General features: G+C 37.8%; 1 protein-coding gene across 5 annotated transcripts in view; it reads left to right on the plus strand.

Moving 5' to 3' along the window:
• The window catches only part of nin (ninein (GSK3B interacting protein)), a 31,227-nt gene extending 19,646 nt beyond the window's left edge, over positions 1–11,581 (plus strand). For 3 of the 5 annotated variants that reach the window (XM_035994861.1, XM_035994860.1, XM_031309830.2), the window contains 9 exons: positions 23–139; positions 1,388–1,501; positions 1,639–1,785; positions 1,939–2,118; positions 2,921–3,055; positions 3,163–3,264; positions 3,955–4,047; positions 9,412–9,525; positions 10,506–11,581. In XM_035994861.1, the coding sequence (XP_035850754.1) occupies positions 23–139; positions 1,388–1,501; positions 1,639–1,785; positions 1,939–2,118; positions 2,921–3,055; positions 3,163–3,264; positions 3,955–4,047; positions 9,412–9,525; positions 10,506–10,721 (1,218 nt within the window). In that variant the 3' untranslated portion in view covers positions 10,722–11,581. Of the gene's footprint in view, positions 1–22; positions 140–1,387; positions 1,502–1,638; positions 1,786–1,938; positions 2,119–2,920; positions 3,056–3,162; positions 3,265–3,954; positions 4,048–7,963; positions 9,292–9,411; positions 9,526–10,505 lie in introns of those variants that run through there. The other 2 variants (XM_035994862.1, XM_035994863.1) reach the window with 2 other exon arrangements.
• The last annotated feature ends 270 nt before the right edge of the window (positions 11,582–11,851 follow it).

Genomic DNA, 11,851 nt, shown 5'->3' on the forward strand with positions numbered 1-11,851 from the left:
ATTGGTGGCTGCTTTGTGTTAGCTGGCAGCTTGTGTGTCTTCTCTGGAGGCAGAGCTGACCAAAGCTCTGGAGGACACTGCACAGCTGGAGCAGAGGAATACTCAGCTGTCGCTGCAGCTCTCTGGCCTCAAAGAGAAGGTGAGCATCAGGCCGTGGACACTTTGATGACACAGACACAAAGCGATAAAGCATTACCACCACCTACTCTTGCCATGGAAATGACTCAAGACAATCTAAAGCCGTTTTCCGACCAAGTAGTTACAGGAACTTAATTATAGGAAAAGTCCACTTCTAAACAGATCTACTAACTACTCTCCCCAAAAACCGTTTTTTCCATTTGCATTCGCACTGGCCAAGTGGCCATAGGGACTGGTAGGAGGGGTAAGAGAGTGATGCAAGCACGGCAACAGTCTTTATAGCGTTAAAAATCAGAAAACAAATACACCAAAAAAAGTAGGAACTAAATCTAATGTATATAGCATGTTTGTCATAATTTAAACAAGTCTCCCGAAGAGAAACGAGTATCTCGCTCTCCCCCGTGTGTGTGTGTGTGTGTGTGTGTGTGTGTGTGTGTGTGTGTGTGTGTGTGTGTGTGTGTGTGTGTGTGTGTGAGATATTTGTCAAGCCTGCAGGGCATGCTTGTGGAGTTTAACTCCGAAAAGACAGTTAACCTAGGATAGCGCTGGCAGGTTAAAGGATATTTAAACAAACGAACCGTCAACGGCGAAATAAAAGCCTCTTATTTACGAGAGTGGTCTGAGAGACCTCCAGCTTACAGCGGGGTCTCTGAGCATGACTGGCCGAGCGACGAGCTAGCGGCCGGGGAAGGCGCCTGCTGGCTGTCACCTCACTTCATGGAGCTTCTCAACTCCGAAAACGTTGAAGCAAATTGTCAATTCGGCATCAATTTTCACAAGACTGCCTATATTCGAAATCTAAACAGTTGGTTTCTCATCTAAAAAGTTGTCAGAAGTGAATTTAGTGATGAATAAGCAAAATTGTTAAAATTGTCCCATTGTTGATCTGTCTGTACTGGAAACCCGACCCTCGTTGACCTAGGTTCATATGCTAAAAAGGGAAAAGAGAAAAGACCCTGCCCTGAAGTAGGAGCTGAAAGAGTTACAGGAACTGCGGCCAGAGGGACTTAAAAATCCCCAAATTGGTCCAGTCGGAACATGAGGAAAAAAAGGGTTCTAGGAATTTTATGTTCTATGAACTGCAAAAATCCCTCTGGTCGGAAAGCGGCTTAAATGAATACAAGTAAAATACATATTTAATGTCCTTAAGGTAACTGTAATCTGCTGTGATGTTGTGGTGTGGTTCTAGCTTTAGCAGTTAACATAAAGGATTGTTTAATTACAACTGTAGTCGTCTTCTGGTTCTCAGGCAGTCAAAGTGGACTCTATGGAGAGTCAGCTCAGCCACCTGATAGAGGAGCGGATGAGCATGGATAAGGAGACTCAGGGCCTCTGCAACCAGCTAGCTAGATCTCAAGATAGAGTAAGAGTCTGCTGTAACCCACAGAACCATCTGTACCAATCAACTGCTTTTAGTATTATTTCAAAGCATTCATAGTAATTAAACAGATTTGTGAACCGTGTTACTCAGGACCAAATATATTCCTTTCTCCAATCTAGGTCAAGACAGTGGATGAAACTCTTCAGGCTGTGAGCCATCAAAGTGCTCGTCTTAAGTCAGACCTCCGTGTTTTGCAGCAGGAGAGGGATTCCCTCAAACTTGAAGTTTCAATGCTACACAAACAGCTGCAAAATGTCAACGATAAGGTGAGATTTAAAAAAAAAAAAAAAAATAGCAGACTGAAAAAACACACTTAAGTGCAACACTAAAGTGAGAAAAAATAAAGAATATTTGACACCATTTTGTACATTCTTTTTTTTTTCAGTAGACTTGACCTTTTTACCTTTTATTCATCACAGAACCACATTTTAGAGATGGCCTTGCACTCGAGCGGTCTCCAGAGTCAGAGCAAGAAGCTGTACAGGGATAAGATGTCTCGGCTGGTGGACCAGGAGCAGCAGCTCCTGAGGCAGGAAAACGAGAGGCTTCAGGCTGCAGTGCGCAACGTCAAAGGAGACCTCATGCAGTCCAGAGAAAAGGTGAGCTGAGGACTACAGCAAACTGTAATGAACATTAAAAATCTGCAGTCAAAATTCAAAATCCTTTATTAATCCCACAATGGGGAAATTCACATTGTTGCAGCAGCAGGGGAGAAGGGGGGGGGGGGGGGGTATAAAAGACTCTAGAGCAGAGATCTTCAGCAGAGGGTCCGGAACCCCTAGGGGGTCCTCAGAGTTGCTGCAGGGGGGCCTCCAAATTATTAATTTTTTCAAAAATGAAAATGTCTTAACATGAATCCAACATACTATTAGAAAATATTAATCCACTGATGATAGGCTTACTGGCCTACAGGTAAGGTAGACACTAAGGTAGCCACCCACAGATACAGTTAATCCTAAAGATTTACTGTGCCACATGTATGTGTAACATTAAAAGATTATTTTAATAGCTTAGTATTCTATGCACTAGAACGGTATGTGTAAAGGCTTTAGGCCGCCCTACACCCAGTTTAAGATGCAACTTCATTTTATACAATATGTAGTAGAGGGTCCCTGATCCATCTCTCTTTCAGCTAAGGGGTCCTTGGTTTAAAAAAAAAAAGTTGAAGACCCCTGCTCTAGAGATAAACAAACAACAAATAAATATACTGTAAGTAAAGAGAATAAATAGTTGTATACTAAATAGATGGTTGTATTTATGCAAAGTTGTCTTTACACTATTGCAAAGACATTATTATTATTATTGCACAGTTATCAGTCCTGGTGTGTGGGTTTTGTCTTGTAAGTGTTCCATTTTCTCACTCTGTCACTGATCTGTGACTACTTTATTTTATGTCCGCAGGTCCGTCAGCTTGATGCGACCGTGCTGTCCCTGAAGCAGCACAAACCACAGAGTCAGTCCTCCCTGGTGAAGGCTTTGGAACAGGAGAACGCCTCTCTGAAGCAGGAGCTCGAGGCACAAAAGGAGCTCACCAAGGTATAAACTGCATACATCTAACCTATAACCTTTTGTTATTTAGTTTTTTCTTAACATGCTGATTATGTGGCTGGAATTCGTATTACGTTGTGCTTTGTGTGTTTCAGGGCCGCGAAGCAGGACAAGGACACACAGAGCTGGAGGGCCTTCAACAAGAAAATGAGGCACTCAGGGCCCAAATGACTCGACTGTCTACACAGCTGCTAGAGGTACCAACTTCTCTTATTCTAGTGTTTTTTTTTTTTTGTTTTTTTTTTTTTTTTGTTTTTAATGTATTGGTTTGTGTTATTTAAATTGGGCTTTTCTTTAATATTTAGAAAATCTCACCCATAACTGCACAAATTTAACTTTACATTCCATTTTGCACTACTTGCGTTATGTCCAACAAGTATTGTATTTTGCTAAGTATTGTAGCGTGTTTTTGCACATTATCTTTGATTTGATTAGGTTTATTATTTATTTTTTTTCCAAGTATATAATAAATAGTATTACAATTCATAAGCCTTGATTTACATTAGCTGAAGAGGGTGGGATGAAATAATTCATGACATCAAATAGGAATACAGGGTTTAACAGCAGCCGGCATCCGCTATGTTGTATTGCCGCCATCTTCTGGTGTAAGTAGTTACTGTGTCATTAAGAAGTCAAACAGAATAGGACAAAGTAGTATAGCAACCATAGTGGAAATGGAGGGAGTAAACAAAATAGATTATTTTGCCAAACTGCGAGCTTTAGTCCTAGTTTAGTCTGCCTTCAACATACCTTTTTTTAGGTTTATATTGGGAGAATTGAATTATAGTGATTAGATCATTGTTAGATGAAATGACCTCATACTGTATATATTTCTCTTCAGACCGTGTTGCTGTCTTCTCTTACTTATTTGTCTGTGCTCTGCCCAGACATTTCAGGTTCAATTGGTCGGACTTCTGCCTCCATCACCCCACAGGATGCCCAGGGGACAGCATCGTGGTGAAGATCCGGACAACATGCAGGTACAGTACAACCTGAACCTTCCCTGATAGCAGACTCGGGCAAATGCATGTATAAAAATACATAAGCTAAATGACAGCTGCTTGTCTACATTCAACTCTAGTAGCCTTGCAAATTAAATCATCACTTAAAGGATAAACACATGAATCTTTTTCAAACTACAGGATAAACACATTAAACAACATTTTTCCTGAGTCTGCTTTCAATTTTATATAGAGCCAAAAACCTGAACGAGCAGTTTAGTACCTGAAGGTTTAGTGCCATTGCATCATTGCACGGTTTGGTTTTACATTCATCTCCTGCCATTTTCCTCTTACTGTCATACCTTTTTGTCACATTATAGCCATTTGTTATCATGAATTCATCATTAATGGCTATAATATGGGAACTATGAACTACATCTCATGTTGGAAATGTATGGGATATAATGGGAGTTAAATGTAAACATACCCATAGTGTTTCTTTCACACTCACTTTGGTGTAGAAAGTGTGCCAACTAAAATAAATCGCTCAATTCAGGTGCTGAAAAATGTATTTTACGGTTAGTTTGTTTTTTTAATCTGGCCTGAAGTTCTAAGAAATGCAATACATCCCTACATTGTTCAGCATCAAAGTGAATATTAATAATACATTTGCTTTAAAAATGTGTTATTTCTCAAACACCTGAGCTGAGTGTCATGTAGTTGTGATAATTCTCATTTATTATTTTTATTTTTCTATTATCGTTTTGTTTAAACGCTGGGTTTGCAGTGCTCCCTGTTTTGGTGCTTGTCACAGATCCATCTCAACACCTGTCTGTCCTCACCTCCTTGTGTCGTGTGTGTGTGTGTGTAGTGTTTACTTTTTGGGTTTGGTGTTTCATCTGTCAGGCCCTTGTGTTTCTGAACTCACTGTCTTTATTTAATTTTCCATCTCGGGACTGAAGTAGTGATCATCTGGGTGTGGTCTATGAAGGTAAATATGGTGCAACATGCGAGAGCTTGTAGTCTTGATGTAAGCACTTGTAGAATACGATGTGAGATAGAAACCCTGCATCTCTGCCCGCTCTGTTCGCTGAGAGCTCCAAAGTTACAAATTAGTTTAGCACTAGGGATGGCACGATACCAAACATCTAGTAATACTCGATACTAAAGTCGATACCACGGTGTGTGCAAAAAAAACAAAAAAACATTACAATAAACATTCATTCCTTTATTTAAATATTGGGGGGGGGGGGGGGGGCAGTGTCATGTCACTCTTCTTCCAGTGTTTTCTTTTAGTTTCAACTTTCTGTTATGGAGTGGAGCGGAAGGGGCAAGGAGAGCGTGATTTACAAAAACGTCTGTCTTCTGGACCCCACAGCCCATTGCTTTGAAGCCTGGCATCACCACACAGCCAGCGTATGGTACCGTCTTTCATGAGTTCACCCGGAACTCCCAGACAGCAAGCATGTGTACAGTAGTTACGTCTGTTTCTCTCTGCCGTTGTCGTTTTTCACAAAGAACCGCGGGCTGGTTAAAGTTAACTGATGTTACAGAGGTCCGTTAAAACAAGCGCTATCAGAGCACACGTTAGGTTGTGATAGACAACTGCAGAGAGAAATAGACTCACTTGCGGTTTGGGAGTTCCAGGTGAAGTCGTGAAAGCCGCCGCCGTAGATCTACGGTAAAGCCTGAAGCTGAATGCGGTCAAGCCGTACAGGGAGATGAGGGGCTATTCGCTGTTTTTCCCGTGCTGGTCGGTGTTCTTCTTCAGCATTTAGCGGCAGTCTAGAACATTTTTAACATTAGGCGTATATACTGCCCCCGTCAGGTCCGGAAGGATTGCATCCCTCGGTACCTGGAAAATGAGTACCGGCATGTTTTCAGAATTTTGGTACAGAGTTGGTACAGAAGTATCGGTTCTCGTGACATCTCTATTTAGCACCACATGTATCGCAAGAAGTGTTGGCAGAAGTGGAGGTGCGCAGATTTGCCACTCTGGGATGTGAGAGAGCACATACTGTATGTGAAGTTGCAGTAACAGATTCGAGAGGTTGTAATCACTCAGTTGTGGTTGTGAAAATATAAGTGAATGTTGTACTACACGTTTGCAGCTGTCATTATATTTATATGTAAATATCAGTCTACACATTTGTGAATATTTTTTTTCTGTGACTTCACATGCAGAACACGGGTGTGTGAATATTTTTTACAAGTGCAAATTTTAACATACAAGTTCAGATTTTTGTTCTGCAAGTTCTCACATCGTATTCTACAAGTGGTCCCATCAAGTCTACAAGCTCTCGCGTTTTGCACCATATTTACCTTCACAGGGGTCCTGGTGGCTGTTTTTCTTTTTCTGTCTGCTGTTATTTGTCATATTGCACAAACCTCCGTCTCACCCCAGCTAGATAGATGTAGTTTGTCAAAGTTTATCAGTAAATAGTGTCATCCCTTTTAGTGTATTTTAATAGCATCGGACTTTTTGTCATTTTTATCTGCAGCATGATACTACTAGTTATCACCAGGTTACCATGAATGTAGTATAATCACTGTGTACGTATACTATACATTCATGTTGTTAATATTTATGTCAGTTTAGTAGATTTATTTTAATATCTGGTTATTTACATGACCTCATGGGATTATTCAGATTATTTATCGTATACTTACAGATATATGCATACCACATCTAACAGCAGAATCTATTGACCTCATGCACATTTTAACAGCTTACATTGTGTCCCAGGAGATATTCAACAATGGAAATGAAATAAACCCAGCCTCACATAAATACTAACCAACATAACCCGAACAAATCAAAATCTACGTTTTTGAACATTTGCGTTATCGGCAATTTTATTTATAAAGCACCTTTTCAGGTGTTTTACATTAAAAAAATAAAATGTAAGGATAAACATTAGTTCAAAGCATAAACACAAATAAGCATACAGTATAAGCATCAGTTAACACATTTGTATGTCTGATTCAGTTCATGAATAGATAATATAGTCTGTTATTCTTATAAAGTATGAGGCTTTTATCTATCATAAGTAATTGTTCTCCTTGTCAGCTTAGAAAAAGTTAGTTTAGAAAATTGATTAACAATTTCTGAAAAAGAATACTATTTTCTAAGATGGCATAAACATTAAAGGAGTATTTCAGCAATTTAGTATTGCACTTCCATAAAGGTGGAGGGGGGGGGGGGGGGCGACTCACAAGGGATAGATTTTTAAAAAGAAAGGTAAAAACTGAAGTAGCAGAGGCCAGGATCTCTTGACTTTTAGTCTGGATTGTATTTCCCATAATGCAACTGCTTAGTGTCTTTCAGTAGCCAAAAAAATGGTGAAGTGCCCCTTTAACAATATAAATATATGGTATACACAAATGTTATGTATAAAGTGGGATCTTAAGATTTAAAAAAAATTATGTCAGCAAGTACACTAGAACTGATTTGTGTTTATGTTCTTGGTTTTATGATGATCACCAGCTGGCAGTCACAGCTTAGTTTACTAAGTCATTGACTGGAGTAACTATGGGAGACATTTGTAACTATGGAGACCCATGCACAGTCAGTATTAAATAAATGATTGAGATATTATGAAATAAATATAAATGAATAAATGCAGACTATTTATGTAATATAGCCATTAAATTGTAAAATAATGTTAACACATTTTCAAAGTCATCTCATGTGTTAAGTACAAAAATGTACTATTGCAAAAAGAAGCCCTTTGAAGTAACATTTTATAATATTGAGCAGAGTTTTTTTTATTTTTATTTTTTTTTATAATTATATTAGCTTCTTTCACAATTTAATGGTTATATTGTGTGAATTGAACACACGTTTCCATACAAAACCTGTGTAAAGGCGTGTTAACTGACCAGGCCTGTGAGGTTTTTAGAATTAGAGGAGAGGGTAGAGCCGTGGTGAAGTGTTCCTGCCTTTTCTCTCCAGGGGCCGATGCCGGAGCAGCGGGCGGCTCACGCAGACAGCTACCGGCGGATCGGCGGATTGTAACACCAGCGTCTTTCCCTGCTCTTCACTTTAGCCTCTTTTGTTTCCTCTGAGACTGCTTTGTCTTTCCTCAGTCCTGCTCTTCCTCTGCTATGTTTGGAGCCAAAAATCTGACTGTGGCACACAATGCCATCCTTTCTGCATCCTTATAGGAGATTGTGAACCAATGTGGTGCCTGATTCAAAAGGCATGAATGTGTAATTGTATTTCCCTGCTGCTAGGTGGCAGGAAAACACAGAAAAGGCTCCTGAGGTTTTTCCCAATGGGATTTTGACTAAAATGACATTGGAATTTTTAAAAGTTTGTCAGATATGCCATATCAAATTTAACATCTACAAACAAGGGCTTGTTTCTTGATCGTATTTGACTTTTATAAGGGTCCAATCCTTGGTGCATTAAAAAAACATTTTGTAGTTTGAATACAGGGAATCTTTTTAACGCACGGTGTATTTTTTGGGAATGTTCTGTAATGCACTTGTACCATTTATTATTGTCTGAGACAGGGTCTATACATCCTCAGAGGCTAAATGTTATTTATGATCATCGAGGAGTGCTAAGTTGAGGTGAGGTTAGTGCCTAACAGCCCTCTGAGCCTTTTCTAACAATCACACCAACATGGAATGGTCAGGCGATGTTACTGTCTGTGTCCAGTTAAGAGATTTCTTAATGAAGGTACTAAGTGTTCACTGTTTGGCTTTTGTTGTTTATGCCTGTATTTCTTATTTGAGACTACACATAGTTGAATGTTTCTTCAAGCTACCGGTTTATGTTGTGTTCTGGGACTGTGTGTTAACGTTTCTGTTGCTGCACAACCAAAGTGAATCACATCTTTTTGGGTTTTTTTTTTTTTTTTTTTTTTTTTCCTGGTCAAACACGTCACACAACTTTGAATGTTTATCTGGTATTTATTATTAGAAACCAGATCTTTGTCTGTCCCCAGTAGCGAGCTATTAATGTCGTATCTGTGTTTGGGTTTTTGAGTCATTTAGTGAGTCTTCCCTTTTTTTTTTTTTTTTTTTTTTGCACCATGTATAGACTTAACTGTATTTTATTTGTTTATTTTATTATTTATTTTTAATAGAATCATGTTAGGATTTATTTTATTTATACATTAAATTATTTTTGTAGAGGTATCTGGAATACATGGCATAATTTTATACGTATTTATATTTTATTTATTTTTTTAGTGTGTCGTCCTCTTTTTTTAGAAATGTACCAGAAATCATTTAATGCTGAAATGAAGATCAAATAAAGTTTCTAGTTCATAAGGGTCTGCATGTTTGATTTTCTCTCACGTTTCTCAGTTTATACCTTCTCAAAGGGAATACAATTCAAATGTCATCACATTTGCAGCAGTTTGTTGATATCCCTCACTGTCTTCTCACCAGGATGAAAGGGAGAGGAAGATGAAGAATATGGCAGAGCGTATGAGGGAAATTGAACTGTCTCTGCATAACGTCAAACTGCTGCTCAAAGAGAAGGTTGTTCAGCTGAAAGACCAGGTCAGTTCAAAAAGCTCATCAGAAATCATGTCAGTGTTGTCTCTTAAGGGAAAAAAAATTCTTTTTTTAATTACATTTTTATAGTGGGAAAAACCAGTATGGAGTTGTTGTTTTTTTTTTATATATATAATATATTTTTTAGATATAAAGTGGTCCATAGAGTCCAACAGATGGCAGATTTTTGAGGCTGATATTGGTATTTGAGCGTTTTAGAATATATTATGGATATATAAAATTCTACATATGAAAAAAAATATATATACATACATACATACATACATACATACATACATACATACATACATACATGCATACACATTTTTGCACAGTGTCATCAGTGTTTATAAAGGACGCAACATTTCGGTCACGGACCTTCGTCAGACATCACGTTCATAGTGTGAAAAACCCATCCTTATACTAAAGCCACGGGTTGTAACAACCAAACGAAGGGAAACCAAATCTTAAAACGCCTGAGACAACTGATTAAATTATCCTTCTCTAACAAACAAGATTGTTGACAAAATCATAGAAATATTTGACAAGTAGAACTTAAATCTAAAGGACAACAATATCATATAAAAGAGGAAAATGGAAACCAAATTCAAAATGGGGAACATCCCAACAAGATGTCATCTTTCTTTTTCCTCTAGGAGGAAGATAACTTATTGCCAACAAAACATACAGAAGATGTATCAAACCGTTTGATAAGAATATAACACAAAATGTGGTTATTAAAGAATTTTATAGTTGAAAAATAAACTCTGTAATGGTGACACTGTTTCTGAATGACTGCACACGTATCTTTGGCCTTTCTGTACTGCAATTTCTTTGCTACATATCAGCTGACATACAGTATGTGTCAATACTGATACAAGCTAATACAGCCTAGTTTTTATTCGGGTTCTCGTAGACTACATCAAACCAGATTATATTATGGAATTATCAAATCCTTTATCATCTACTTTCTCTGACTTTTCTAGCTGCACAAGAACAGCAAAGCAGATGTGTTGATCAGTGACCTGTATGAGGAGAACACCCAGCTGATGAAAGCTCTGGAGAGAACTGAGCAGCGGCAGAAAATGGCAGAGAAGAAGAACTACCTACTGGAAGAGAAGATCTCCAGTCTGAACAAGATAGTGCGTGACCTAAACCCCTCGCCTCTTCCTTCACTACCATACCACTATAAATGCACGTAATGCATCACCTAAAACACCTAAAGATACTCGGGACATTAAAATCACTTTGCCATGCCAAATGCAAGTGTCCAAAGTCACACATAAAGTGCACTGTTTATTTACTCAAGTCTTTTAACAAATACTTGTCATTGCTTAAACCATTGTGCAATTAATGCAGCTAAATGCACACGAAAAGACATTTCTGTTCCATGTCCTCTGGCATGTTTTATCTTGTCAAAGCCTAAATGTTACTGTTTAAATATGCAGTATGTTTATTTGTTCATGTTGTTAAGCTTATCTTGTGTTGGACCTATGAAGAACCCAGTGTTTGGTTATACTGTAAAGAACACAAGCTATTTTACAGTAATTTATAATTTTTTTTAATATTTTTTTAAAGCAATACCTGCTATTAGTAAATGAGTAAATATTTACCATGACACTATATTTTTCTTTTGAGAAAGAGAAAAGCAATACTGAACTGCACTTTTTATATAAGTGTTCTTCTGTCTATGTTGTCAAAGAGAAGAATTGTGTTAATCTGTCGCTCCTTTCTTTCTCAAGTCCTTATGTAAAGAAGAAACACACCTGTCAGTGGTATAATCATGTAAACAGAACAGTCAAATAATCCGCTGACCTTCTTAGTGTTTGCTTTCATGTTACACCTGAAGTTACGTAAGTGAATGTCAAGTGGAAATGCTTGCTGTTTATATACATTTGATTGAAATCAAAAAATCTAATTGCAAAACAATATATAAAGTTTTAAATGTAAAGCTGTGACATTATGATTGTTTTAGATTCAAATGAAGGACCTTGTCTTTATAAATAATGAAGCATAAGCACTAAAGCTGAAAACAGGGTATGAATAAAATACATGGATGATGTCTGGTTGGATTTCTTACTGGATTCATTTTTTTCTGCGCTGCTGTTTGGAGAGGATCAGTTCCCTGCAGGTTCATCAGTCTATAGATGTTTATGGACTAAGTATAAGTATATTTTACCTTAAGTACTGTGTTGCAATTTTGAAGTACTTGTACATGCTTATTTATATTTGATGTTCCTTTTTACCTCTACTCCACTACATTTCAGAAGTACAAATTTTACCTTTTCCTCCACTGCATTTATTTAATGTATGTATGTATATAATATATACA

The sequence above is a fragment of the Sander lucioperca genome, chromosome 18, assembly GCF_008315115.2.
Source record: "Sander lucioperca isolate FBNREF2018 chromosome 18, SLUC_FBN_1.2, whole genome shotgun sequence".
NCBI classification, from domain to species: Eukaryota; Metazoa; Chordata; class Actinopteri; order Perciformes; family Percidae; genus Sander; species Sander lucioperca.